The sequence below is a fragment of the Trachurus trachurus genome (genome assembly GCF_905171665.1).
Source record: "Trachurus trachurus genome assembly, chromosome: 10".
Classification (NCBI taxonomy): domain Eukaryota; kingdom Metazoa; phylum Chordata; class Actinopteri; order Carangiformes; family Carangidae; genus Trachurus; species Trachurus trachurus.
Window position 1 is genome coordinate 5326672 of NC_139894.1, and position 26224 is coordinate 5352895.

The 26224-nt window shown below is 42.4% G+C and overlaps 1 protein-coding gene across 1 annotated transcript in view; it reads left to right on the forward strand.

Annotated features, from left to right (window-relative positions):
• Window positions 1-319: 319 nt before the first annotated feature.
• abca1b (ATP-binding cassette, sub-family A (ABC1), member 1B) overlaps window positions 320-26224 on the forward strand; it is a gene marked incomplete at its 5' end in the record, with an annotated part of 94245 nt that continues 68340 nt past the window's right edge. Inside the window, 4 exons of the mRNA XM_083980702.1 lie at window positions 320-385; window positions 4788-4881; window positions 10242-10383; window positions 12332-12450. Coding sequence (XP_083836828.1) covers window positions 320-385; window positions 4788-4881; window positions 10242-10383; window positions 12332-12450 — 421 coding nt within the window. The remainder of the gene's footprint in view (window positions 386-4787; window positions 4882-10241; window positions 10384-12331; window positions 12451-26224) is intronic.

The following is a 26224-nucleotide window of genomic DNA, read 5'->3' on the forward strand; positions in this document are numbered from 1 at the left end:
TGTGTGTGTGTATGTATGTGTGTGTGAGGCTGACGAACGTGTGTGTGAGGTGAGTGTGAGTCTGATAAGTGTGTGTGTGATCAGCAGTTTCAGCTGAATAATCTAATATCTCTCTGTGACCTTTGACCCCGGTACCTTTGAGCTGTGTGCTGGCTGAATGAACTCCGTCTTGTTTAACCCAGAGCAGCAGCAGCAGAGAGGCAGAGAGGCAGAGAGGCAGAGAGGCAGAGAGGCTGAACGACGGCTGAACGGCCTCTAAACGACGGCTGAGTGGCGGCTGAACGACGGCTGAACGGCGGCAGAACGACGGCAAGCAGACATGTCCGTCCGAACGCAGCTGGGTCTGCTGCTGTGGAAGAACTTCACCTACAGACGACGACAGACGGTCAGTCCCCGAGCTAATCTGTCCATCACTGGTTATTGATGTGTAGAGACAGAGGTGTCAAGTCTCTGTGTCTTAGTTTTAGAATGAAATAAAACTCTGATCACCTTTAGTCCGGATCGATTATTGATCATCTGTATCAACTGTGAGCTGCTGGAGCTATTGTAACATGGAAGTCAAACATTATTGGCTGTGATCAGTGAAATACTCCCTCTGATGCAGTGGTGTAGTCTATATACTCAGGTTTTAATTTTACCACTTTGCCTAGAATTTTTTTTTGAGAAATTTTACCCATTTTGTATTATTGTTTGCCCCCCCTTTTTTTTTGAGAAATTTTACCACATTTTTCTAGAATTAAAAAATAATTTTTTACTTTAACCACTTTTTTTTTTATTATTGTTTGACTTTCTTTATTTTTTTCTTTTACCACTTTTAATAGAATTTCTTTAAGAAATTTTACCATTTTTTTTCTAAAAAAATTTAAACAGTTATTTAGAAATTTTACCAGATTTTTCTATAATTAAAAAATATTTTTTTTACTTTTACCACTTTTTTAAAAAATTATTGTTTGACTGTTTTTCTTTTTTTCTTTTACCACTTTTAATAGAATTTCTTTAAGAAATTTTACCAGTTTCTTCTAAAAAAAATTTAACTTTTTTTTTTTTTTTTTAAATTTTACCAGATTTTTCTAAAAAAATATTATTATTTTTACCACTTTTTCTAAAAAAAATATTATTATTTTTACCACTTTTTCTAAATTTTTTAAAACTTTTGTATATTTTTTGTGAGATTTTTTGCCACTATTTGCTAGAAATTTTTCCTTTTTTTTTTTTTTAGAAATTGTACAATTTTTTCCCCCAGAAATGTCTCTATAATCTATAATCCTTCCTACCTGTTGATGATGTCACACGTGTCTCATCAGGTGCTGCCTCAACAACTGATCTCACGTCAGTTTAAACTCTCGCTGATCGGCCTGATCAATCAATCACCTTATCAGCCCCAGTGTTTATGTCACTAATTAATCATCAATCAATGTCTTACTATTATGATCAATGTTGTTGTTGTTGTTCATACATGTGTTTGGTCTGACTGTTCAAACCAGAACAAATGAAAATGAGTCAGTGATCCAGGTTTAATCCAGATTTAATCTTGTTTTAGTCCTGGTTTAAATCAGATTTAATCTTGTTTTAGTCCTGGTTGAATCCAGATTTAACCCTGGTCTAATCCACATTTAATCCTAATTTAATCCAGGTTCAATCCAGATTTAATCCTGGTTTAATACAGATCCAGATTTAATCCTGTTGTCCTGGTTTAGATCAGATTTAATCTTGTTTTAGTCCTGGTCTAATCCACATTTAATACAGATTTAATCCTGGTTCAATCCAGATTTAAATTTGTTGTCCTGATTTAATCCTAATTCATGGTTTAATTCAGATTTAATCCTGGTTTAATCCAGATTTAACCCTGAATTAGTCCAGGTTCAATCCAGATTCAGTCCTGGTTTAATCCAGATTTAATCCTGGTTTAATCCAGATTTAACCATGAATTAGTCCAGGTTTAATCCAGGTTTAGTCCAGGTTTAATTTTGGTTTAATCCTGGTTCAATCCAGATGAATTTTAGTTTAACCCAGATTTAATCCTGGTTTGATCCAGGTTTAATCTTGGTTTAATTCAGATTTAACCCTGAATTAGTCCAGGTTCAATCCAGATTCAGTCCTGGTTTAATCCAGATTTAATCCTGGTTTAATCCAGATTTAACCATGAATTAGTCCAGGTTTAACCATGAATTAGTCCAGGTTTAATCCAGGTTTAGTCCAGGTTTAATTTTGGTTTAACCCAGATTTAATCCTGGTTTAATCTTGGTTTAATCCAGATTTAATCTTGGTTTAATCCAGATTTAACCCTGAATTAGTCCAGGTTTAGTCCAGGTTTGATCCAGGTTTAATCCAGGATACAGACCCGGTACAAACAGGTGATCATTCATGTCTCTGCAGTTCAGTCCAGTTAAACTGAGTCTGAACCTTCAGACTAAACCAGACCTGGGTTGTGTCCGAAATCCCTCCCTCATTCTCTCCTCATTCTCTCCTATATAGTGGACTCACTGGTAAAATAAAAAAACACTTTCGGACACTACTCCGCCGCACAGTTAATGGCATATTACGTCGCGTAATTAAAACGTCCCGACCGCGATTGTAACGGCCGGTGCAGGTACCATGGATACAACCATGGTAACGGCCGGTGTAGAGGAGTAAAGCAATATACATGGATGCAAACAGCGCGCCGAAAAGCGAAACTCGCTTTTTTCATGACCAATTAGGTGACTTGTGTGAATCGTTCAGATCCGAAGAGTTTTTGTTTTTGAGAGGGGGGGGGTCTCAGCGTCTCAGCTGGGGTCAGTAGAATGTTTTTCTAACAGGCTGACAGTGACAATCACGTGAAACTGAGGCGAACTCATTCATGGTCTCTGATTATACTGATAACAGCCGACCTCCAATGTAGACGCGCGACATGCGCGCTCGTTAAAGCAGCGCGTATCCGCGTGCAGTCGGTGCGACGGCGACGCAGTTTTTTCCCCCCGTGCATGTGGAGCTGTGCGCCGCGGACATGCACGGTTCCCTACGTTGCTGTGTCAGGCAGGTGTCTCCCACGGAGCTCTGCCCCGTTTCAGAGGTGAAGGAGAGAAGTCGCCTCCGCGATGTAGAATGTGTTCAATTAAAGTGAAACTAACACATTAGGCTATATACTGTATATGTCCATTACACACTGAATGACACATCCCAAGGCGCTATTTATTCAGTTTATTTTAATAGTAATAACTATGACTAACATTCAGTGAAGACCTAAAAATCAGTATCTCCAAAATTGAAATATTGCAAAGGAATTTTTTTTTTTAAGCATTTTTAATATAGAAATGTTGGCCTTCTGAAAACTATGTCCATCTATATGCATTCAATACTTGGTTGGGGTTGAACTACTGGAAATTGCCTTTCCGTGATATTGTAATGTACTTATTTGTTAATGGTGAGCACGGCCCACCCCCGGGAAATTCCTCTCTTTTTTGGTCCTGACCCGTTTGCATCCCTGAATATATTAAGCGGTAATATGTATATTTAAGCATCAAAGATGTTCAATCAAACCCACATAGTTTGAAACAACATTCAAAACACCAGTGTCACAACTAAGCATAACGTCCGCTATCTTAATGCTAACGTATAATGTAAAACACCATAGACGGGCTAACATAAATGAGCCTCGCTATCCAGAGTCTGTGGTCAGTTTATAACGCTTGTTAGGAAATTTGCTCCGACGTTTGTTGTGGGAGTCTGTGGAAGCCGCGACCGGACAACTCTGGCAGCTGGACACATTTATTGAGGCTGCTGCACTACTGCATTTATTTGGTAGCTACACCGGTCACTACTTAATTTATCTGGTAGCTACACCGGTCATTACTTGCATTTATTTGGTAGCTACACCGGTCACTACTGCATTTATTTGGTAGCTACACCGGTCACTACTGCATTTATTTGGTAGCTACACCGGTCACTACTTCATTTATTTGGTAGCTACACCGGTCACTACTTGCATTTATTTGGTAGCTACACCGGTCACTACTGCATTTATTTGGTAGCTACACCGGTCACTACTTCATTTATTTGGTAGCTACACCGGTCACTACTTGCATTTATTTGGTAGCTACACCGGTCACTACTTGCATTTATTTGGTAGCTACACCGGTCACTACTTCATTTATTTGGTAGCTACACCGGTCACTACTTCATTTATTTGGTAGCTACACCGGTCGCTACTTGCATTTATTTGGTAGCTACACCGGTCACTACTTGCATTTATTTGGTAGCTACACCGGTCGCTCTGGGCCGCTGTGGTAACAGCGTCGATCCGTGACCGCAATGCATGATGGGATATCTTGCTCCGGTTAGTGACCATCGGATGTTCACTACATTTGGCGGTGAATTGTGGGATAGATTCAGTCACTATATAGTGAACATTAATAATCACTAAACATTCGGACACCACTACAACAACTGGTCACTAGATAGAGAGTAGGGGGGATTTCGGACAGAGCCTTGGTCTCTTTCTCCCCCTCTCTGTTGTTGTTGTCCATCCATCGATTGATGACTCCTCATTAATAATGTAAAACTCTAATAATAAAGACATGAGGCTGCTTCCTGTTGAGAACACACACACACACACACACACACACACACACACACACACACACACACACACACACACACACACACACACACACACACACACACACACACACACACACACACACACACTCACACACACACACTCACACACTCACACACTCACACACACACACTCTCGGGATGCTTCTTCCTTCCTGTGGTTAATGGTTTTTCCTCTCCTCCCCCCTCAGCTCCAGCTCCTGGTGGAGATCCTCTGGCCGCTCTTCATCTTCTTCATCCTCATCGCCGTGCGGCTCAACTACCCTCCGTACGAGCAGCATGAGTGTGAGTTCACAACGACACAATACACTACGCTGTGTGTGTCTCTCTGTGTGTGTGTGTGTAGTATGTTAATGTTTATTAATTATGTTAGGTCACTTGCCCACTTATTTTCTCAAGAGATCATATTGTGTGATATTGATTTGATTGATAATATGGGTATTAATTTAAAGGGATAGCTCATCATTTTGGCAAATTGGCCCATTTCCATAATCCTAATAGTTTTAGGAGTAGGTTTGTTACCTTTTACATTTCAACACACAAGTTTTATTCACACACACACACAACTTCTTGTCAGCCGATGGAGTTAGCAGTCCCCGCCCTCGTCCCTACGTCACCACATTCAGGCGCATCCCTTGGCTGCACACACAGAGAGGACCGCCCCTTTATGCCGTTCTCTCTCCTCATTGGATAAAGGTTGTAGGATACAAGGAAAGTTTTCTCCTCGGCTCAGAGCAGAGCAGAGTGACTGACAGACCCGTGTTTCAGACCAAACACTCTATAGAAGTGATTGCTGTATAAATCAAGCAATTTCATTTTTTCTTGAAAATGGAGATGGACGTCTCATCTAGCTCGTTCCAGAGCTGCGGCCCTCTCTCTGCATGCAAGAGGCAGTCTAGGTCTTTTTAATCTTCTTTTTTTCCCAGTAATTAGGTGTTTTTTCCTGGTATTATACTATACGTATGCAGAGGACCGCAAACTGGAACAAGCTCACCAGGGCCGTTGTATAGGGGAGAAAGGTGATGATAATTCTAGGGGCCCAGCGCCCAGTGGGGCCCATAAAAAACCCCAGTAGTCTAATCTTTGTATGACTGATTTATTCTGCGTAAGACCCTGACTAATACTCATAGTACACTGTAAAAACTCAACATCTTTCCAAGAATATTTGTCTTATTTCTTGTCCAAATGTCTCATGTCTAGTCAAAACTAATCTCTTTCCACTTAAAATAAGACTTATTGCCTAAAAATCAACTTGTTTTTAGATCATTTTCACTTAAATTCACAATAAGTAGAAAAATCTGCCAGTGAAAGTAAGTTTTTTGTGCTTGTAATAAGGAAGAAAAACTTGCTCCACTATCAGATTTTTTCTACTTATTCCAAGTGAAAATCTGCTTGAAAGAAGTAAAAAGTGTCTAAAAACAAGCTACTTTTAATATGATGTGTCTTATTTTAAGTAGAATGAGATTTGTTTTGACTAGAAATGACATTTTGACTAGAAATAAGACAAATATTCTTGCTAAGATACTTGAGTTTTTGCAGTGTAATGCTGCATTAGCATCAAAACAAAGAAAGCTAAATAAAAAACGATAATACATACGTGGTCTAAGAAAAAAAAAGGAAAAGTTAGGGGGAGGGGCCCACTTTAGTATTCTTTAAGGGGGCCCAGAATTCCTAGCAACGGCCCTGAAGCTCACACAATAGTAACAGTAACAGCTGCTTGATACGACTGATAGTGAATGAATGAATGTTAGATCACTGAGCTCTGTGTCTACTAGAGACCAGAACCTGGTCCAGGTCCTGGTCTACATGAGTCCTGCAGTGGACCCCGGTGCATGCTGGGATGTTGCTGTTGCTGTATCAGCAGCCTTCAGACCTTGGACCTGCTGGTCTCTTATTATCAGTTTGACACTGATGCTCATTGATCATTGATTATCTAAGGTCGTCGATTGATGATCTGAGCAGAGGAAATGTGTCGATGTTTGGATTTCAAAGTAAAAGTCTCTGCTGTAGCTTTATGAGTCGTTATCTCTGAGCTGTAGCGTCGCTATCAGACCCGTGAAGGTCACAGTCATCAACTCATAAACGGATTACGCAAGGTTATTGATTATTGACGACCAAAATAAACGTTTAAACAACTTTATAAATAACATTTGTGACCCGATCCATCAAAATGAGTCACAGTGACCCCAAATTTCAAAGTTGAGATTTTGGTATCCATGGAAAGATTAGAAAATAAGCTTTAAAATGATACCCTAGTCAAAGTCACACATTTGATGGTTTTCTACTCTCTCATTCTGTTCTAAAATCTGAGAAAATTGCAGTTAAAGTTTTTGCCAGTGACTCTCTAGCATCTGTTCCTGTACCACGTGATTACACGCACCCTATACCGTCCCTTGTTGTCATAGAGACACCATTCAATGACCGTCGGAAAACAGAGAATCTCACAATTCAGATGCTTTTTACAGCTCGTCTCTGTCATAAACGGTTCAGAAGTTGTCATGTTTTGTAAAACATGTGCAAGAGTTGTGTCGATGCTGCGTTCGGTTTAGCATCGATGCTACGTTCTGTTAGCGTCGATGCTACGCTCTGTTAGCATCGATGCTACGCTCTGTTAGCGTCGATGCTACGCTCTGTTAGCGTCGATGCTACTCGGTTTAGCATCTGTTTCTGTATCCGTCCCTTCTTGTCATAGAGGCACCATTCAATGACCGTCGGAAAGCGGAGAATCCCGCGATTCAGATGCAGTTTACAGCTCGTCTCTATCATGAACGGTTCAGAAGATATTTCATGTTTTGAACCGATGCTACGCTCATTTTCAGAGGGTTTAAGTTGCAAGTCGACTTTAATCATCATTTACCTGCCTTTTCTCAATTATCTGGACTGTGAAACTTTGGGAGATTGTTTTTGAATGTCATTGCTTTGAAATTAGGGTAAAACATTTTTTTAATTGATTTTCTATGGGTTTTCCACGTTATCAGCTGATTATCTAAAAATATAATGTTGCGACATCCGACTCATTTTGATAGAACGGGTCACCACAGACAGGAAGTGACATCACTTTACTAAACCTGTTCAGAGTGGACGGACGATCAGTTGATGGTGTGGCGTTACGGGGTCAGAGGTCAGATCAGACTGGTTCAGGATGATGATGTTTCATTAAAGCTGCGTTAACAGGAAGCTGTAGCGGTCGCCGTTTCCTTCTGAAAGCAGAAGCTGAGGAGCTGAGCTCAGGAATGTTTAGTGATTCACACGTCACATGACCGGCGTGTTGACACTCGCCTGCTGCACACACACACACACACACACACACACACACACACACACACACACACACACACACACACACACACACACACACACACACACACACACACACACTTATTTTGGAAAGACTCAGCTGTTGACATCATTTATTCATCACAGATCTACTTCCTGTTTGACTCTAAACCTGAACCAATCAGCTGCCAGAATCCAGTCTCATGGTTAAACATCTGGATTCTGGTGGAACGTTAAAGGTCGGTGGAGGTGGCGTCTGTGAAAAGTCGCCACGGTAACGCAGTGAGGAGGAATGGAGCGTTACACTGATGCTGCATTCACCTGCAGTCGGGCAGACGGCCGTCGCTAACAAACTAGATGTCATTTCAGTCACAGAAGTCCAGAGAACGATGGTAAAACGATACCACATCGCCATGACAACATATTGTCACGTGTATTGTTTTGCATAGAGGCTTGTTTATGCCGTTACGTGCAGCGGCTGTCATCCGTCTGACGTCTGCCCAATTTCACATGAATGCAGCATGAAAAATACGACTGAGTTGCTTGAGATATACAACCGCAACGCTAGATGGGAGGAATTCCTACACAAACACAATGCACCTTTAAATGACTGAATGAACGAGCTGTTTATGCCGTTACATGCAGCAGCTGTCATCCGTCTGCCGTCTGCCCAATTTCACGTGAATGCAGCATGAAACCACAACGCTAGATGGGAGGAATTCCTACACAATGTCCCTTTAAATGATGCTCAGGCTCCACAGTGACGTCACCGATAGACGATCAATAGTCTGGTTGGGGAGAAGAGGAGACTCACTGATTGATCCGTTATTGGAAGAGGTGATCAGTCTTGTGTCGTGTGTGTGTGTGTGTGTGTGTGTGGTGTGTGTGTGTGTGTGTGTGTGTGTGTGTGTGTGTGTGTGTGTTGGACGGACTCTGGATTCTCTGTGTCTTATCTAATCTGTGATTGGACGATGGGGGGGGGGGGGGTAAAGGTTGTGCTAACCTGCTGCAGCTGATGATGAAGCTCTGCAGGTGATAACGCTCCAATCACAGGTTATCTACAGGGACAGGCGTGGTCACACACACACACACACATACAGACACACACACACACACACACACACACACACACACACACACACGTGTCTCCTCGCTCAGGACAGATGTAGCATCACCTTCAGCTACAACTACTACATTTCCCATGAGCCCTTGCTGCAGCGGTAGCCTGGTGGACGCTGCTGTTTCCACTCGGGCTGCTGCAACGACTATTTTCATTATCAATTAATTAATCTGTTGATTATTTAAACTTCTTAAAGGGATACTTCACCCAAAATCGATAATTCACCAATCATTTAGTTCCACTGGGAGCTACAACAAGGCTAAAACCAGAGATCACAGCATGACGGGAAGTAGGTGATCGGTGAATTATCAATTTTGGGTGAAGTATCCCTTTAATCGATTAGTTGTTAGGTCAATAAAATGTATAAAACATCAGTCAGTGTTTCTCAAACCACCAGACGACATCATCCTCAAATGTCTTGTTTTGTCCACAAACCAAAGAGAGACTCAAGTTTATTGTCATAAAGGAACAAAGAAACCAGAAATATTCACATTGAAGAAGCTGGAATCGGAGAATTTTGACTTTTAAATATAACTATAATTTAATAATCGATTATTGTTCAATTAGTCGTTTAATTTCTGCAGCTCTACACTGCAAAAACTCAAAATCTTACCAAGAATATTCTTATCTTATTTCTAGTCAAAATGTCATTTCTAGTCAAAATAAATCTCATTCTACTTAAAATAAGATGCATCACGTGAAAAGTAGCTTGTTTTTTAGACACTTTTTACTTCTTTCAAGCTGATTTTCGCGTGAAATAAGTAGAAAAATCTGATAGTGGAACAAGTTTTTCTTCCTTATTACAAGCACAAAAGGCAAGGCAAGGCAAGGCATCTTTATTTATACAGCGCATTTCATACCAAGGCAACTCAATGTGCTTTACATAAAGACAAAACATTAAAAAAAGAAGCATAAGACAGAATAAAAACAAACAAAACACTAAAAACAGAGTTAAAAGCAAGAGCAAATAAAAGTAAAAGAAAAGACAATAGATAAATAGACAAAAAACTTGCTTTCACTGGCAGATTTTTCTACTTATTTCAAGTGAAAATTAGTTTGAAATAAATGAAAATGATCTAAAAACAAGTTAATTTTTAGGTGGCTTATTTTAAGTGAAAAGAGATTAGTTTTGACTAGAAATGAGACATTTTGACAAAAAATAAGACAACTATTCTTGGATAGATTTTGAGTTTCTGCAGCTCTAGTTTCCATGGTGACAGGTGTTGACTGACTGACTTCCTGTCTGCAGGTCACTTCCCCAACAAGGCGATGCCGTCGGCCGGGACGCTGCCGTGGATCCAGGGAATCCTCTGCAACGCCAACAACCCGTGCTTCAGGAGCCACACGCCGGGCGAGTCGCCGGGCGTCGTCGGCAACTTCAACGACTCCATGTGAGACAGACTTATTCTTTTTTTTTTTTCATTCAAAATCATGTACAGAATCATAATCATCATATCTGCTGTTTCATACACAAGGTAACAGTTATGGTACAACAAAGGAGACAAAGACTACAGTGACAAAGAAAAACAAGATGGAATAAAAGAAATACAATTATATCAGTATATCCATATAGTCTACTTGCCAACAATGAGTACCCGGAAATGTTGAGTAGGCCTACCCCAAAGTTTTATGTTAGAAATATATAGTATGGGTCCCCAGTATTCAGAAACTGCCGGATGCTAACTTATATATATTGGGCAATTAGCATAATTGACACAATTAGCATACATTAGCATAATTGCCTATATGGGCAATATTTCAACAAAATTGACTCGGCTGATCTGGGCAATATTGGAGTGGTTTTAGGGGTTATTGATGATGCTGAATCCATTTCTGACATTTTCAAAATTCAAAATGGCTGTCTAAACCGGAAGTGACCAGATTTTGGTCCATCAAAATCGGCCCACTGCAGTTAAAATCTGATCACTTCCGGTTTAGACAGCCATTTTGAATTTTGAAAATGTCAGAAATGTATTCAGCATCATCAATAACCCCTAAAACCACTCCAATATTGCCCAGATCAGCCGAGTCAATTTTGTTGAAATATTGCCCATATAGGCAATTATGCTAATTTATGCTAATTATGTCTGTTATGCTAATTGCCCAATATATATAAGTTAGCATCCGGCAGTTTCTGAATACTGGGGACCCATACTATATATTTCTAACATAAAACTTTGGGGTAGCTACTCAACATTTCCGGGTTCACAATGGGGCTCTATGGGCTGGCAAGTAGACTAATAGCAGGGCTCCACCTTTTAGTGAATATATGTTTTTGGAGCCTCAGGGAATATGTTATTTGTTCCATTTGATATATTTCCTTTATTTTTTCAGTCCACATATTATGTGTTGGAGGGTCAGGCTTCAACCACCTTACTGTAATGCATTTAACTGCTGTTGCTAGTAGTGTCTGTAAGAGATATTTCTTGGCTCTTCCTTCCATACCTTGGTAACAGACCTAGTAGGGTTAGTTACCATTGGGTCCATTGTAATATTTCCACCAAATATTTTATTAAAGGGATAGTTCACCCTAGAATGATATTTCGCTCATTATCTACTCACCCTCATGTTGACTAAGGGCTGGAAGAATTATCAGAGTCCACCGTCCCTTCTCTGAGTTACAGGGGGTCTCGGCGTAGCAGTGAATTTCAATACAACGGTTGCAAAGGGACACCGGAGCTCTTCGTAAAAAAACACACACAAAAAAACATCCAAATACCTCCATGATGCTCGTATGTAATGTCCGTCTTGTGCTGAAGCCCCAAATTGCGTAATTGTCCCGAAAAAAAATTAAATAAGTCTATATTTTAAGCTTGTTTGTAGCGGAACCTTCTCGTCTTCTTCTTCTTCTCCTATTCCTGGTCCGTCCAAATATCGCGTGATTTGCGCCGGCGTCATTGCGGTTACTGCGAATCACGCGATATTTGGACGGACCAGGAATAGGAGAAGAAGAAGAAGACGAGAAGCTTCCGCTACAAACAAGCTTAAAATATAGACTTATTTAATTTTTAAAAGATGTTCCAGTTTTTGGCATAGCCAGAGTGTGTGGGTCTGATTACCAACGTGTGGCCCACAGTTTCTCCAGCATTTATTTGAGTGTGTAGAGCTAAATTTAGCTGTAATTTCAGGTGTCTGAAAGAATCTCATGACTACCTTCCCTTTAAATTCTCTCCATACATTTGAATTAGTTACCGTATGTACTTCAGCACAAATTTCTTCCCACATATCATGTGATATGTTGGAATTAATTTCAGTTTCCCATCCTGGCGCTCTTATTCTGAAAGACGATGCGTAGCCGTGGCGATGACTTCACACTCACCCGTTTCCTTCCTGTTGCAGAATCTCCCGTCTGTTCTCGGACGCCAAGAAGATTCTCCTGTACAGTCAGAACGACAAGAACCTGGACGGCTTCAAGGAGCTGGCGCAGGCGCTGCAGGCGCTGCAGAGCAGCCAATCAGGTGAGAGCGCCTGTTGCTGTGAATGCAGCACGGTGAGGACCGAACACAGGTCCTGGCAAAGGGCCGCACCGTACGTTATCAGAGCCTCACCGTGGGTTTGTGCACAAAAAGTTAATGTTGTAAAGGGCCCAGACTAAATGCTGGTGAGTCCGGCCGCATCTGAGCTACAACATCTGGAGTCGTTGTAAGTCATTAGTTGATCTAATGTCGTTTTGTGTGTGTGTGTGTGTGTAGATGTGTGTGTGTGTGTGTGTGTGTGTGTGTGTGTGTGTCCTGCTGGTTCCTCTGTTCTCCATGTTTCAGGCTCATTTAACCAAAAGAATTTTTCCCTTTGTCAGTTAATTGGAGGTTTTTTGTCTCCGAGGGGGAGGGGGAGGAGGAGGTGGGGGGGGGGGGTCTACCTGCTCCGACCTGTCGTCTCTTTATCCTCTGATCAGCGGCGGTGGTGCGGGGGCGGAGGGAGGAGGAGGGGGGGGAGGGGGGGGCGGGCCTCAGCAGGTAGAGAGAGTTCAGGTGATTCCAGGTGAGTCAGCTGGTCAGTGGGCGGAGGCAGCTGGTCCTGGTCCTCCTCCTCCTCCTCCTCCTCCTCCTCTTCTTCTTCCTCTTCCTCTTCCACTTCTCTCCTCTTCTTCCTCTTCCTTCTTCTGCTTCCTCCTCCTCTTCCTCCTCCTCCTCTTCCTTCTTCTTCTTCCTCCTCCTCTTCCTCCTCCTCCTCCTCTTCCTCCTCCTCTTCCTCCTCCTCTTCCTCTTCCACTTCTCTCCTCCTCCTCTTCCTTCTTCTTCCTCCTCCTCCTCCTCCTCCTCCTCCTCCTCCTCCTCCTCCTCCTCCTCCTCCTCCTCCTCCTCTTCTTCCTCTTCCTCTTCCACTTCTCTCCGACTCCTCCTCTTCCTCTTCTTCTCTCCTCCTCCTCCTCCTCCTCCTTCTCCTCCTCTTCTTCCTCTTCTTCTCTCCTCCTCCTCCTCCTCCTCCTCCTCTGGCCCCGCCCCCCCAGGTGAGGGTCAGTCTGTGGTCACATCAGGTCTCATCAGCATCAGGGCGACCGACACCTGAACACACAGAGAGAGAGAGAGGAACCAGTTCAGACCGGTTCACTCCTGTTTTAACATTGTGTCATTTTAGTTTTTATTTAGTCTCGTTGTCAGTTTTACATTCTACATTTAGTTATACACTGCTGCAAACTCTTACATCTTACCAAAAATATTTGTCTTATTTCTAGTCAAAACAAATCTCATTCTACTTAAAGTTTTTAGACACTTTTTACTTCTTTCAAGCAGATTTTCACTTGAAATAAGTAGAAAAATCTGATAGTGGAGCAAGTTTTTCTTTCTTATTACAAGCACAAAAAAAAACTTGCTTTCACTGGCAGATTTTTCTACTTATTTCAAGTGAAAATTAGTTTGAAACAAGTGAAAATGATCTAAAAACAAGTACATTTTTAGGTAATGGGTCTTATTTTAAGTGGAAAGAGATTAGTTTTGACAAGAAATTAGACAAATATTCTTGGAAAGATGTTGAGTTTTTGCAGTGTAATTCCGTCACGTGATGAAGGTCCCGGTCCCGGTCCTGGTCCTGGTTAATGAGAACCGTTGACAGGAAGTGAGACGTCCAGAGGCCACAGCGTCCTGCAGACGTGTGTGTGTGTGTGTGTGTGTGTGTGTGTGTGTGTGTGTGTGTGTGTGTGTGTAGGTGTGTGTGTGTGTGTGTGAGATTGGAGCTGACGCGTCTCTGCTGGACGCTTGTCCTCATTCGACCAATCACATCAGTCAGAGCTGATGATGTCAGACAGCTGCTCTGACCCCTCACTAACTCACCCAGTCCACAGTCAGTCACATACACATAAATACACAACGCATACAACACACACACACACTGTAACATTCATACACAACCTACTTCTACACAATACACACAGAATAATGCAATAGGCCTACACTGCAAAAACTCAACATCTTACCAAGAATATTTGTCTTATTTCTATTCAAAATGTCATTTTTAGTCGAAACTAAACTCATTCTACTTAAAATAAGACTCATCATATAAAAAGCAGCTTGTTTTTAGACACTTTTTACTTCTTTCAAGCAGATTTTCACTTGAAATAAGTAGAAAAATCTGATAGTGGAGCAAGTTTTTCTTCCTTATTACAAGCACAAAAAACCTGCTTTCACTGGCAGATTTTTCTACTTATTTCAAGTGAAAATTAGTTTGAAACAAGTGAAAATGATCTAAAAACAAGTTCATTTTTAGGTGATGAGTCTTGTTTTAAGTGGAAAGAGATTAGTTTTGACTAGAAATGAGACATTTTGACAAGAAATGAGACAAATATTCTTGGAAAGATTTTGAGTTTCTACAGTGTAATACAACCAGTCAAATGAATGAAGCCAGTTCCTAAATAAAGTATAGACTAATATAAGTTCTACATGTTGTCATGGCAGCAGCAGAGTAGCCACATTACACACTCCATCACACTGACACACTGACACGCCGGGTGTGTGCGTTCATGTTCTGTTGGAGCTGAACTATTAGAAACTAGAGCCTCAGGCGGAATTTACCTGGAATCGTCCTTTAATGATGCTGCACTATATGCAAATGTAGGTTTAGTAGCTACCAGCGATTAGACAGGGCCTGTGAGTTCATGTTGTTTAGTAGCTACCAGCGATTAGACAGGGCCTGTGAGTTCATGTAGTTTAGTAGCTACCAGCGATTAGACAGGGCCTGTGAGTTCATGTTGTTTAGTAGCTACCAGCGATTAGACAGGGCCTGTGAGTTCATGTTGTTTAGTAGCTACCAGCGATTAGACAGGGCCTGTTAGTTCATGTTGTTTAGTAGCTACCAGCGATTAGACAGGGCCTGTGAGTTCATGTTGTTTAGTAGCTACCAGCGATTAGACAGGGCCCGTGAGTTCATGTAGTTTAGTAGCTACCAGCGATTAGACAGGACCTGTGAGTTCATGTAGTTTAGTAGCTACCAGCGATTAGACAGGGCCTGTGAGTTCATGTAGTTTAGTAGCTACCAGCGATTAGACAGGGCCTGTGAGTTCATGTAGTTTAGTAGCTACCAGCGATTAGACAGGGCCTGTGAGTTCATGTAGTTTAGTAGCTACCAGCGATTAGATCGCTGGTAGCTACTAAAAGGGCAGGTGTGGGTTCAGTGTCTTGCCCAAGGACACTTCGACATGCAGACAGGGGGAGCCGGGAATCGAACCGCTGACCTTCCGGTTAGTGAACGACCCGCTCTACCGCCTGAGCCACAGCCGCCCACGTAGCTACCAGCGATTAGACAGGACCTGTGAGTTCATGTGGTTTAGTAGCTACCAGCGATTAGACAGGGCCTTGGGGTGTTGATGATGGTTCTGGTTCTGGTTCTGGTGGGTCGGGGTGTAGTAGGTTTAGTTTCTTCCCGTCTGTCCTGGTTCTCCCTCTGTAGAAGGTTCGGCTGCTGAACCTGATGACAGCTGGTCTAGACCAGATCAGACTGGACCGGATCAAACTGGACCAGTCCAGTATTAAACCAGACTGGTCCAGACCAGTATTAAACTAGTCCAGTCCAGTATTACATCTGTCCAGTATTAAACTAGTCCGGTCCAGTCCAGTATTAAACTAGTCCAGTCCAGTCTAGTCCAGTATTAAACTAGTCCGGTCCAGTCCAGTCCAGTATTAAACCAGTCTAGTCCAGTCCAGTATTAAACTAGTCCAGTCTAGTCCAGTATTAAACTAGTCCAGTCTAGTCCAGTCCAGTATTAAACTAGTCCAGTCCAGTCCAGTCCAGTATTAAACTAGTCCAGTCTAGTCCAGTATTAAACTAGTCCAGTCTAGTCCAGTCCAGTATTAAACTAGTCCAGTCCAGTCCAGTCCAGTATTAAACTAGTCCAGTCTAGTCCAGTCCAGTATTAAACTAGTCCAGTCTAGTCCAGTCCAGTATTAAACCAGTCCAGTCTAGTCCAGTCCAGTATTAAACCAGTCCAGTCTAGTCCAGTATTAAACCAGTCCAGTCTAGTCCAGTATTAAACTCAGGGATGCAAACAGCGCGCCGAAAAGCGAAACTCGCTTTTTTCATGACCAATTAGGTGACTTGTGTGAATCATTCAGATCCGAAGAGTTTTTGTTTTGGGGGGGGGGGGTCTCAGCGTCTCAGCTGGGGTCAGTAAAATGTTTTTCTAACAGGCTGACAGTGACAATCACGTGAAACTGAGGCGAACTCATTCATGGTTTCTGATCATACTGATAACTGCCGACCTCCAATGTTGACGCACGATGTGCGCGCTCGTTACCCAAAGCGGCGCGTATCCGCGTGCAGTCGGTACGTACATTACTGTGTCAGGCAGGTGTCTCCCACGGAGCTCTGCCCCGTTTCAGAGGTGAAGGAGAGACGTCGCCTCCGCGATGTAGAATGTGTTCAATTAAAGTGAAGGCTATGTCCATTACACACTTTTAGGCCTTAAAATGTCTTAAATTTGTTGAATTATTGTTTTTTTCAAGTCTTAAATAATTTTAGACAGGTCTTAAATTTTCTTATGCCCACCATGGGCGAGCATTTCACTCGCATTTGCCCCTAAAAAAAAAAGACATGTGTGAACCGGGAAAATCACAAAAAAGAAAGAGCACAACCTGCGATTGGTCCAAAACTACAAATCCCACAATTCTCTGGCCTTAACAATAACAGTAGTTAGTGTAAGTGAGGGAGAGTGGAGCTGTAGGTGAAAAGAGGAAACAACGCACATCTGGTCCTGTTCTATGTTGTTCGTTCACACGTCACCGTTTCGTTACGTCCGCGGTGTAAAAGGCCGTGACGCAAAGACGCGATTAGGCGCGAGACGCGATTAGGCGCGAGACGCGGTATACGCGACTTTTTTTTTTTTGCGACGCTACACGCGATTCTTTTTGTGCGACGGGACCTTCGCGTCTTCGTCCTTTTCATCGTGTTTGGCGGGAAGACCCGCCAAACACGAGGAACGCTTTTTTTTCGCTCGAGTTTTTACGCGCGACCAAACGCGAGATACGCGAGAAATGCGATTTATCGCTCGTTTTGACTCGTGTCAAAAAAAAAATTCACGAGCCCGCCAACAACTTTTTTTTTTTTTTTTTCAAAGGAGGTTCAACTGGACTTAGTTATTTGTCTAGGAAGACGTTTCACCTCTCATCCATGAGGCTTCATCAGTTCATGTAGCATCTGACCAGGCTGGGACTGCTCCAACTATCTGGTGTGGAGACTCAGTATAAGTCCAGTTGCTTTCGATTTAACCTCCTTTGAAATACTATGACCTGGACAAATGAGAATATGCACAGGCCTACAACAACATTTCTGCTCTCACCAACCATGGTTGAGGTCACAACGCTGCTGTAGCTGCTCTGGAAGTCCGAGACACTGAGGCCAAACGCAGCCGTCGCTTCTGATCCATGACGGCGAGTTCCGGGCTGATGAGCTACAGAGACTGAGCAGCGCGTCGCTGTGTCGGACTGTTTGTTTGGATTTAATGAAGAAGCTGCACAGAGTCAGGTGAGCAGAAGCTGCCCCCCCCCCCCCCCCCCCCCCCCTCACCGTGGAGCCGCTGCTGTCTCACAGCCACCACCGACCCCTAGAATAAAACACCACCGACCCATAGAATAAAACACCACTAAGCCGTGGACGGTCGCTGCGTGGATGAAATGCTGACGACCAAAACAGCCGCCACCAGGTCACTGACTGGAGAGTTTTAAAGTCGGCACATGAACGCAGCTCAGACCGGCCGGTGCCTCAGCGCGGTGATCAGCAGGACGCTATAGCCTACCCAGTACCGGCCAGCTCAGTACGGGGGGGGGGGGGGGGGGGGCGATAACGTGACGCACAGTAGGCCTATACTGTTATGAGACACATTATGCATCCCAACTGTCTTTTTTTTAGAGGATTTTTTTTTTTTTTTTTACCAAGAATGCGCCCAAAAAAAATCATGATCCAGGGGCCAAAATTCGAAACAAATATATATTTTTTTAATCATAATTCTCATTATTCTCCTGATGTCGGTTTAATGTAAACAGATTGCGCTGTTATGCGTCATGTGACAGCGGGGCAGAGCTGCAGCTGCTGTGCTGTGATGGACCTGATCAGACTGGTGGTGGTCCACAGTCAATCAGTCCCAGATCCTCCACCGTCAGCAGATCCCCCGGAAGCCCCCGCAAATAATACATCGACAAGAAGTTAAGTGGCAAGTTGCACCTTTTCGTCGGCTTATTATTTGCGGATTATTTTTTTTATAGCCTATATAACGTCACTGCAACATGCGGCTCTCATTGCTTGTCGGTGTTGTGTCTATCAATTGTGAAATAACTTTTCCTCGATAGAAATATGTAGGCAGGCAGCTGAGGTGAGCAGCTGGAGCGGACCGCGGTCACGGTGCGGCCGCTCTGCTGCTCACCTCAGTGTGTGCGACAACTCATTCATGGTTGTCTCTGATTACACTGGTAACAGCCGACCTATTCACCTCCAATGTAGACGCGACGTGCGCGCTCGTTACCCAAAGCGGCGCGTATCCGCGTGCATTCGGTGCGACGGCGCCGCCGTTTCCCCCCCCCCCCCGTGCATGTCCGTTGCTGTGTCAGGCAGGTGTCTCCCACGGAGCTCTGCCCCGTTTCAGAGGTGAAGGAGAGACGTCGCCTCCGCGATGTAGAATGTGTTCAATTAAAGTGAAACTAACACATTATATAGGCCTATATGTCCATTACACACTGAATGGGATGTTAAATCCCATGTCTTTATTTCTTCAGTTTATTTTAATAGTAATAATTATGACTAACATTCAGTGAAGACCTAAAAATCAGTATCTCCAAAATTGAAATATTGCAATGGTTTTTATTTTTATAAAGCATTTTTAATATAGAAATGTTGGCCTTCTGAAAACTGTCCATCTATATGCACTCAATACTTGGTTGGGGTTGAACTACTGGAAATAGACTTTTCTGTGATATTGTTAATGGTGAGCCCCCCCCCCCACGACAATTCCTCTCTTTTTTGGTCCTGACCCGTTTGCATCCCTGTAAACCAGTCCAGTCTAGTCCAGTATTAAACTAGTCCAGTCTAGTCCAGTATTAAACCAGTCCAGTCTAGTCCAGTCCAGTATTAAACCAGTCCAGTCTAGTCCAGTGTGATAGGCATTCTGATTCTCTTCTGAGTATTAAACCAGTCCAGTATTAAACTAGTCCAGTCCAGTCCAGTATTAAACCAGTCCAGTATTAAACCAGTCCAGTATTAAACTAGTCCAGTCCAGTCCAGTATTAAACCAGTCCAGTCCGGTCCAGTATTGAACCGGTCCAGGCCGGTCTTCTCCGTGTCCTGGTCTCACCTGGTCTCAGGACTCTGTCGTCTCAACGTGTTGAACTGAACACGTGAGATTTAGTCTCAGTGTTCGTCAGAGCAGCGAGTTCAGACCTGACCCAGAGAAGAAAGGAGGGGGGGGGGGGGGGCTTATACACAGGGCTGTGTGTGTGTGTTGGAGGAGGGTGGGGGGGGGGGGGGGGGGGGGGGGGGGTTGAAGAAAATGTAAATATCAGGTCTGATGCAGGTTTTTCTCCCAGTGGAAACTTTGTTGAGGACGAGTGAGGACGTGTCCACTCAGCTCAGGTATCGGCCTCATTTACATAAACACGCCCCCAACGCGCCAAATATGGTCAGACCACTTCCTGCAGGCTGAGAGAGAGAGAGAGAGAGAGAGACTGAGAGCACTGGGGCAAACATGGAGTCACTGCTGCTGCTTCATCATCATCATCATCATCATCATCATCATGTGATCGAAATCATTGATAAATATTGATTTCCATCCAGGAGGTGATGTCACTGTGATGTCACCGTGACGTCACCGTGATGTCACCGTGATGTCACCAGTTGGTTATAGAGATGAGTCACGTGACGCTGCTGACCAATGACACGGCAGCGTCTCCACGTGGCCGCCATCTTGGCTCAGTCGCTCCCTCAGAGCTTTTATTTAGGTTCAGGTTCTAGTGAAACAACTGGATCAGTTTGAGTTTGTTCACCAGTAGTTGGATCACGAGCTACTTTTCTATGTAGCTAAGTAACTTTATAGTTACTCTATGTAGTAGTTACAGTGATTCCTACATTACGGACAGAGTGTCAGAGTGGTGAGTAGTTTGTGGTCCAGGCGACTGGATCACCATCTACTGACACAAGATGGCCGCCTGTGGGTTACGTCTGTGCGTAGTTTCCGATCCTCCTCCTCGTGCTGCGTTCGAGACGAGTCTGAACTGGAACCAAATGTCTTAGCCCATCATATGATACCGTTCTAAACAGCTTAAGATCTCTACTATACAATGTAGAAGAAAAAACAAAGAAACATTAAACACTGGATGGATGACCCTTCACCAAAAACACATTGACCCACCCAAAACCAACATTTCCTGGCACTATTGGCAAAGTGGGACACTTGCAACACATTCCAATTTTATTTAAAACACAATAATCAAAACAACCATTAATTTCAGTTTGAAATATTATATTTGTATTCATTTAGTCTCGTCCTCGTCCTCCAGGCTTCAAGCTGAAACACTTCCTGAGAGACGACGAGACTCTGTCTGACTTCCTGCTGAAGAACGTGTCCCTCCCCGAGGACAGCGTCCACGAGATCAGAGAGGCCCAGGTCGACCTGGAGAAGGTGAGTGAATGAGATTTGTTTTGTTTCTAGTCAAAACAAATCTCATTCTACTTAAAATGAGACTCATCACATAAAAAGCAGCTTGTTTTTAGACACTTTTTACTTCTTTCAAGCAGATTTTCACTTGAAATAAGTAGAAAAATCTGACAGTGGAGCAAGTTTTTCTTTCTTATTACAAGCACAAAAAACTTTCTTTCACTGGCAGATTTTTCTACTTATTTCAAGTGAAAATTAGTTTGAAACAAGTGAAAATGATCTAAAAACAAGTTAATTTCTAGGTGATGAGTCTTGTTTTAAGTGGAAAGAGATTAGTTTTGACTAGAAATGAGACACTTTGACAATAAGTAAAATAGAAAAAACAAGAGCACTCGCAGCTCTGCAGGACTCAGTGTCAATTTATTGTAGTGACGTACGTTTCGAGCAGTGTAGCTCTTCGTCAGACAGTAGGATAGCTATCAGAAGCCATCTTAAATACTACTAGTCACATGACTTGATCAGGAGAAGATAGTATGCAGCTGTTGCAGGTGTCAGAATTAACAGAAAAAACATAAGACAACAAGCAACCTCAATACCCTGACCTTGATATTCTCGGTGCATATAAATAAACACTTTGACAATAAGACAAATATTCTTGGAAAGATTAGAGTTTTTACAGTGTCCTCTGTCCTCCGTCCTCTGTCCAGGTGCTGCTGCGCGGCGTTGGCGTCCACTTGAGGGACATGTGTCCCGGCCGGGGGGAGCGGCGGCTCACGGACTTCGTGAAGATCTCGGACCCTCAGGTATCGCTGCTGGTCCAGGAAGTGATCTGCCGGGCGCCGCCCATCTGGCTGGACCGGGCCGAGGAGCACTTCCTCCAGAACCTGGACTTCTTCAAACCCATCAGGGTAAGAACTCTATTTAAACAAAATTATACAAAAACATGTTTTCACAAAATTCTAAAATGCTCTGGTTAAAATTCTGACATTTGTGTTGTTGTGTCTGTTCAGAACGATGAGAACAATAGACCGAGCTAACGGCGGTAGCTAAGCTAACGGCGGTAGCTAAGCTAACATCAGGACGTCAGCTGTTAAAACCCTCCCGTTGTGGGACACGACATGAAACTACTCCAGTTAGCTCAGTCATGTTGGAACTCAGATATCCGCTGGAGAAAATATTTTTTCATGGAGCGTTTATTGAGTCACTGAGTTATTAAAGTTAAACAGGTAGCTAACCGTTAGCCGGGCTAATCTATGATAACCATGACTAATTACAAAAATGTGCACACGTAAATATTAATGTTTGTCCAATCATTGGTTTTATAGACTTTACAAACATCAGATTAGTCTAAACGGCGATATAGTAACATGAAAAATTAGATATAGAGAAACTCTCGTCCGTCACTATTGTTCTCATGCTGGTTTTCTACCTGGAAGTAGTTGTAAACAACAAGGAGATTCGTCCAATAAGAGGCCGTGCTGTTGCTACTGTGTATCAGTGGTGTGTTGGCTCGTAGATAAACACCGTGCTGATAAACAGAACAGCAGTGCTCCCTCTGTGTGATGCTGCTTTTATACAACAGAAGCTACGAGGACATTTTATTAGTTAACAGTAATAAACTACAAGAGATTGTAGACGTTTGTTTATTTAATCATTTATTCGGCTCCGCCAACACAAATAAATAGTTCTGCAACTGGAAGGGAGACGAGGCTGTTGCCGGGCAACACATGAACATTTCCAACTAGCTTGCTACTAGCTACAAGTTGTTGTACAGAGAAAATAAAGATGGTGGACACACAGATTCAGACTTGTTACTTGGGTAAAACCATAGATATATGACACGTGCAGCATCTACGTGTATATCTATGGGGTAAAACCATCTTGGATTTGCCTAGTTCATCTCTTACAGCAAGAAGATGAATTATCAAAACTCAAACGGTAAATATTAATATTCTTGAAGATTTAGCACCGGCTATTCGGCTAGCTTTTTTAAAGTGTTTTTACTGCACATGCACGCATACATGAAGTGAATAGCTGCTAACTGTTTTCTACACTGCAAAAATTCAAAATCTAACCAAGAATATTTGTCTTATTTTTAGTCAAAATGTCGTTTCTAGTCAAAACTAATCTCTTTCTACTTAAAATAAGACTCATCACATTAAAAAGTAGCTTGTTTTTAGACACTTTTGACTTTTTTCAAGCAAATTTTGCACTTGAAATAAGTAGAAAAATCTGACAGTGGAGCAAGTTTTTCTTTCTTATTACAAACACAAAAAACTTGCTTTCACTGGCAGATTTTTCTACTTATTTCAAGTGAAAATTAGTTTGAAACAAGTGAAAATGATCTGAAAATAAGTTAATTTTTAGGTGATGAGTCTTATTTCAAGTGGAAAGAGTTTAGTTTTGACTAGAATTGAGACATTTTGACAAGAAAGAAGACAAATATTCTTGGAAAGATTTTTTGAGTTTTTGCAGTGTAAAGGTTGCCTTGATTACCATTAACGAATCTTGCGTTGCTCGCCGCCGCCATGTTGAAAAGGTCAAAGGTTATTCTCATCTCGGCAGCTCGGGCATCAAAAAATTCTACAAGTTGCCCTGTGGAAAATCCCACATGAGAGGGTGTTCACGTGCACTTTTATACAGTCTATGGTTCATGTGCACTTTTCACATCGCCTTTTGGTATTTGTGTGGCGGCCTGGGAAAACCCGTCGGATGTCGCTGACGTTCTATTGTGGCAAATAGCCAAAATAGGTGGAAAAGCACTATTTCCACGATTTTGCTATTTTGTGTGATTCTGGTACTTTGAACTCCCTACTACATCTTGGTGAATAAATATTTTAAGAAAACAAAACGTAAAGTACTTATTTTAATGTTTTTGTGGCGAGTAAAGCATTTCATTTTCACCTGAGACACAGAACAGCTGAGCAGCAGCAGCAGCGCTAGAGGAGACAGGTCCGTTGTTATTGTAGAGGTAACATTCAAGGACCCTCTTAAAGCAGAAAATCCCACGATTCAGATGCTTTTTTACCGCTGATCTTTATCATAAACGGTTCGGAAGTTATATTATGTTGTTGATGTTTTGTAAAACATGTGCAACTGCCGATTATACGTTCTGTTTAGCGCCGATGCTACGTTCTGTTTGGCATTGATGCTACGTTCGGATTAGCATCGATGCTATGCTAGGTTTAGCATATGTTCCCGTACCACGTGATTACACGCACCCTATACGGCCCCTTCTTGTCATAGAGGCACCATTCAAGGACCCTCGGAAAGCAGAAAACCACACGATTCAGATACAGTTTACAGCTCATCTCTATCATAAACGGTTCAGAAGTTGTTTAATGTTTTGTAAAACACTCGTCTTTAGAGGGTTAAAACAGCAACGTTCTAGTTAAAGCCATTTTTCTCACTTTTCAGTCTTTTGGTCATGATAGATTAAAATGCCCATAACTTTTGATCTGAGAGGGCTATCTCAGTCATTCAAACAGTTATGAATGGCTGAAAACTTCTAGTTTATGGAAATATAAAAAAATGAAAATGTCAAAATCCCACCATGTGAAGGGTTTTCCCAGGCCACCACACATTTACCATAATTACTATAATTACCATAGCACATGAAGGCACCATGACTGTTGTATAACGACTATTATTCATGAATGATAATCGATCTGCTGTGAGAACAAACTGTAAACTTCTCCTCAGCCCAGGTGTGTGTGTGTGCGTGACGTGTGTGTGTGTGTGGGAGGAGGCGTGTCCTGACCCGTCGCTCTGCTCAGGTGTGTGTGAGATGTGTGTGTGTGGGAGGAGGCGTGTCTTGGCCTGCCTCTAGCTCAGGTGTGTGTGTGTGTGTGTGTGTGTGTGTGGGAGGAGGCGTGTCTCGGCCCGTCTTTCTCTACAGTCTCAGTTTTCGTAGCCTGGAGACCAGTTTTAGAGACTCGCTTGCTCGCTGCTCCTTTGTGTGTGCGCTGATGTACGAGCTGCGAGTGAACGAGGACAGACTCGACTCGGCGTTGCCACGGCAGCGGAGACAGGAAGTCTTCGTCCTCCTCACAAAGCAACAAGCCGTTAGTCAGGAGGAGCAGCGAGGACACGGACGGACATAAAAACATCTCCTGATCTGCTCTCTGGTCAGCTGACTGATGATGTCATCGTGATGTCATCATGGCATCTCGGTGTAGTTTTCCATCTCTGGAGCTCTGGTTTTAACAACAGGTCGGTGTCAGCCAATCAGAACGGAGGAGGAGAAGATCTGAGCCTCTCTCTCTTCTGATTGGCTGACTGTTTTCTACAGTGATCCAATAATAAAAACAGCAGAGCAGATTTCAGAATAAAACACTCAGAGAAACTAAAAATCCCGCAAGTTGTTGTTGTTAGATGGATGGTGGTGAGGGGGCGGGGCTTAGTTGTGACATCACAAAGTGACAGGAAGTATAAAGGAAGAAAAACTTCTACATTTATACTGTATGGAGCTTTAACACAAATATCTACCTTTATTTTGAAGGAGCTTTAACACAAATATCTACCTTTATTTTGAAGGAGCTTTAACACAAATATCTACCTTTATTTTGAAAGAGCTTTAACACAAACGTCTACCTTTATTTTGAAGGAGATTTAACACAAACGTCTACCTTTATTTTGAAGGAGCTTTAACACAAACGTCTACCTTTATTTTGAAGGAGATTTAACACAAACGTCTACCTTTATTTTGAAGGAGCTTTAACACAAACGTCTACCTTTATTTTGAAGGAGATTTAACACAAACGTCTACCTTTATTTTGAAGGAGCTTTAACACAAACGTCTACCTTTATTTTGAAGGAGATTTAAGGAGCTTTAATACAAACGTCTACCTTTATTTTGAAGGAGATTTAAGGAGCTTTAATACAAACATCTACCTTTATACTGTATGGAGCTTTTATTGTGAAGGAGCTTTTATTCTGAAGGAGCTTTAACACAAACGTCTACCTTTATTTTGAAGGAGATTTAACACAAACGTCTACCTTTATTTTGAAGGAGCTTTAACACAAACATCTACCTTTATTTTGAAGGAGCTTTAACGCAAACTTCTACCTTTATACTGTATGGAGCTTTTATTGTGAAGGAGCTTTTATTGTGAAGGAGCTTTTATTGTGAAGGAGCTCTAACTGTGTTAACTGGTTTTGTC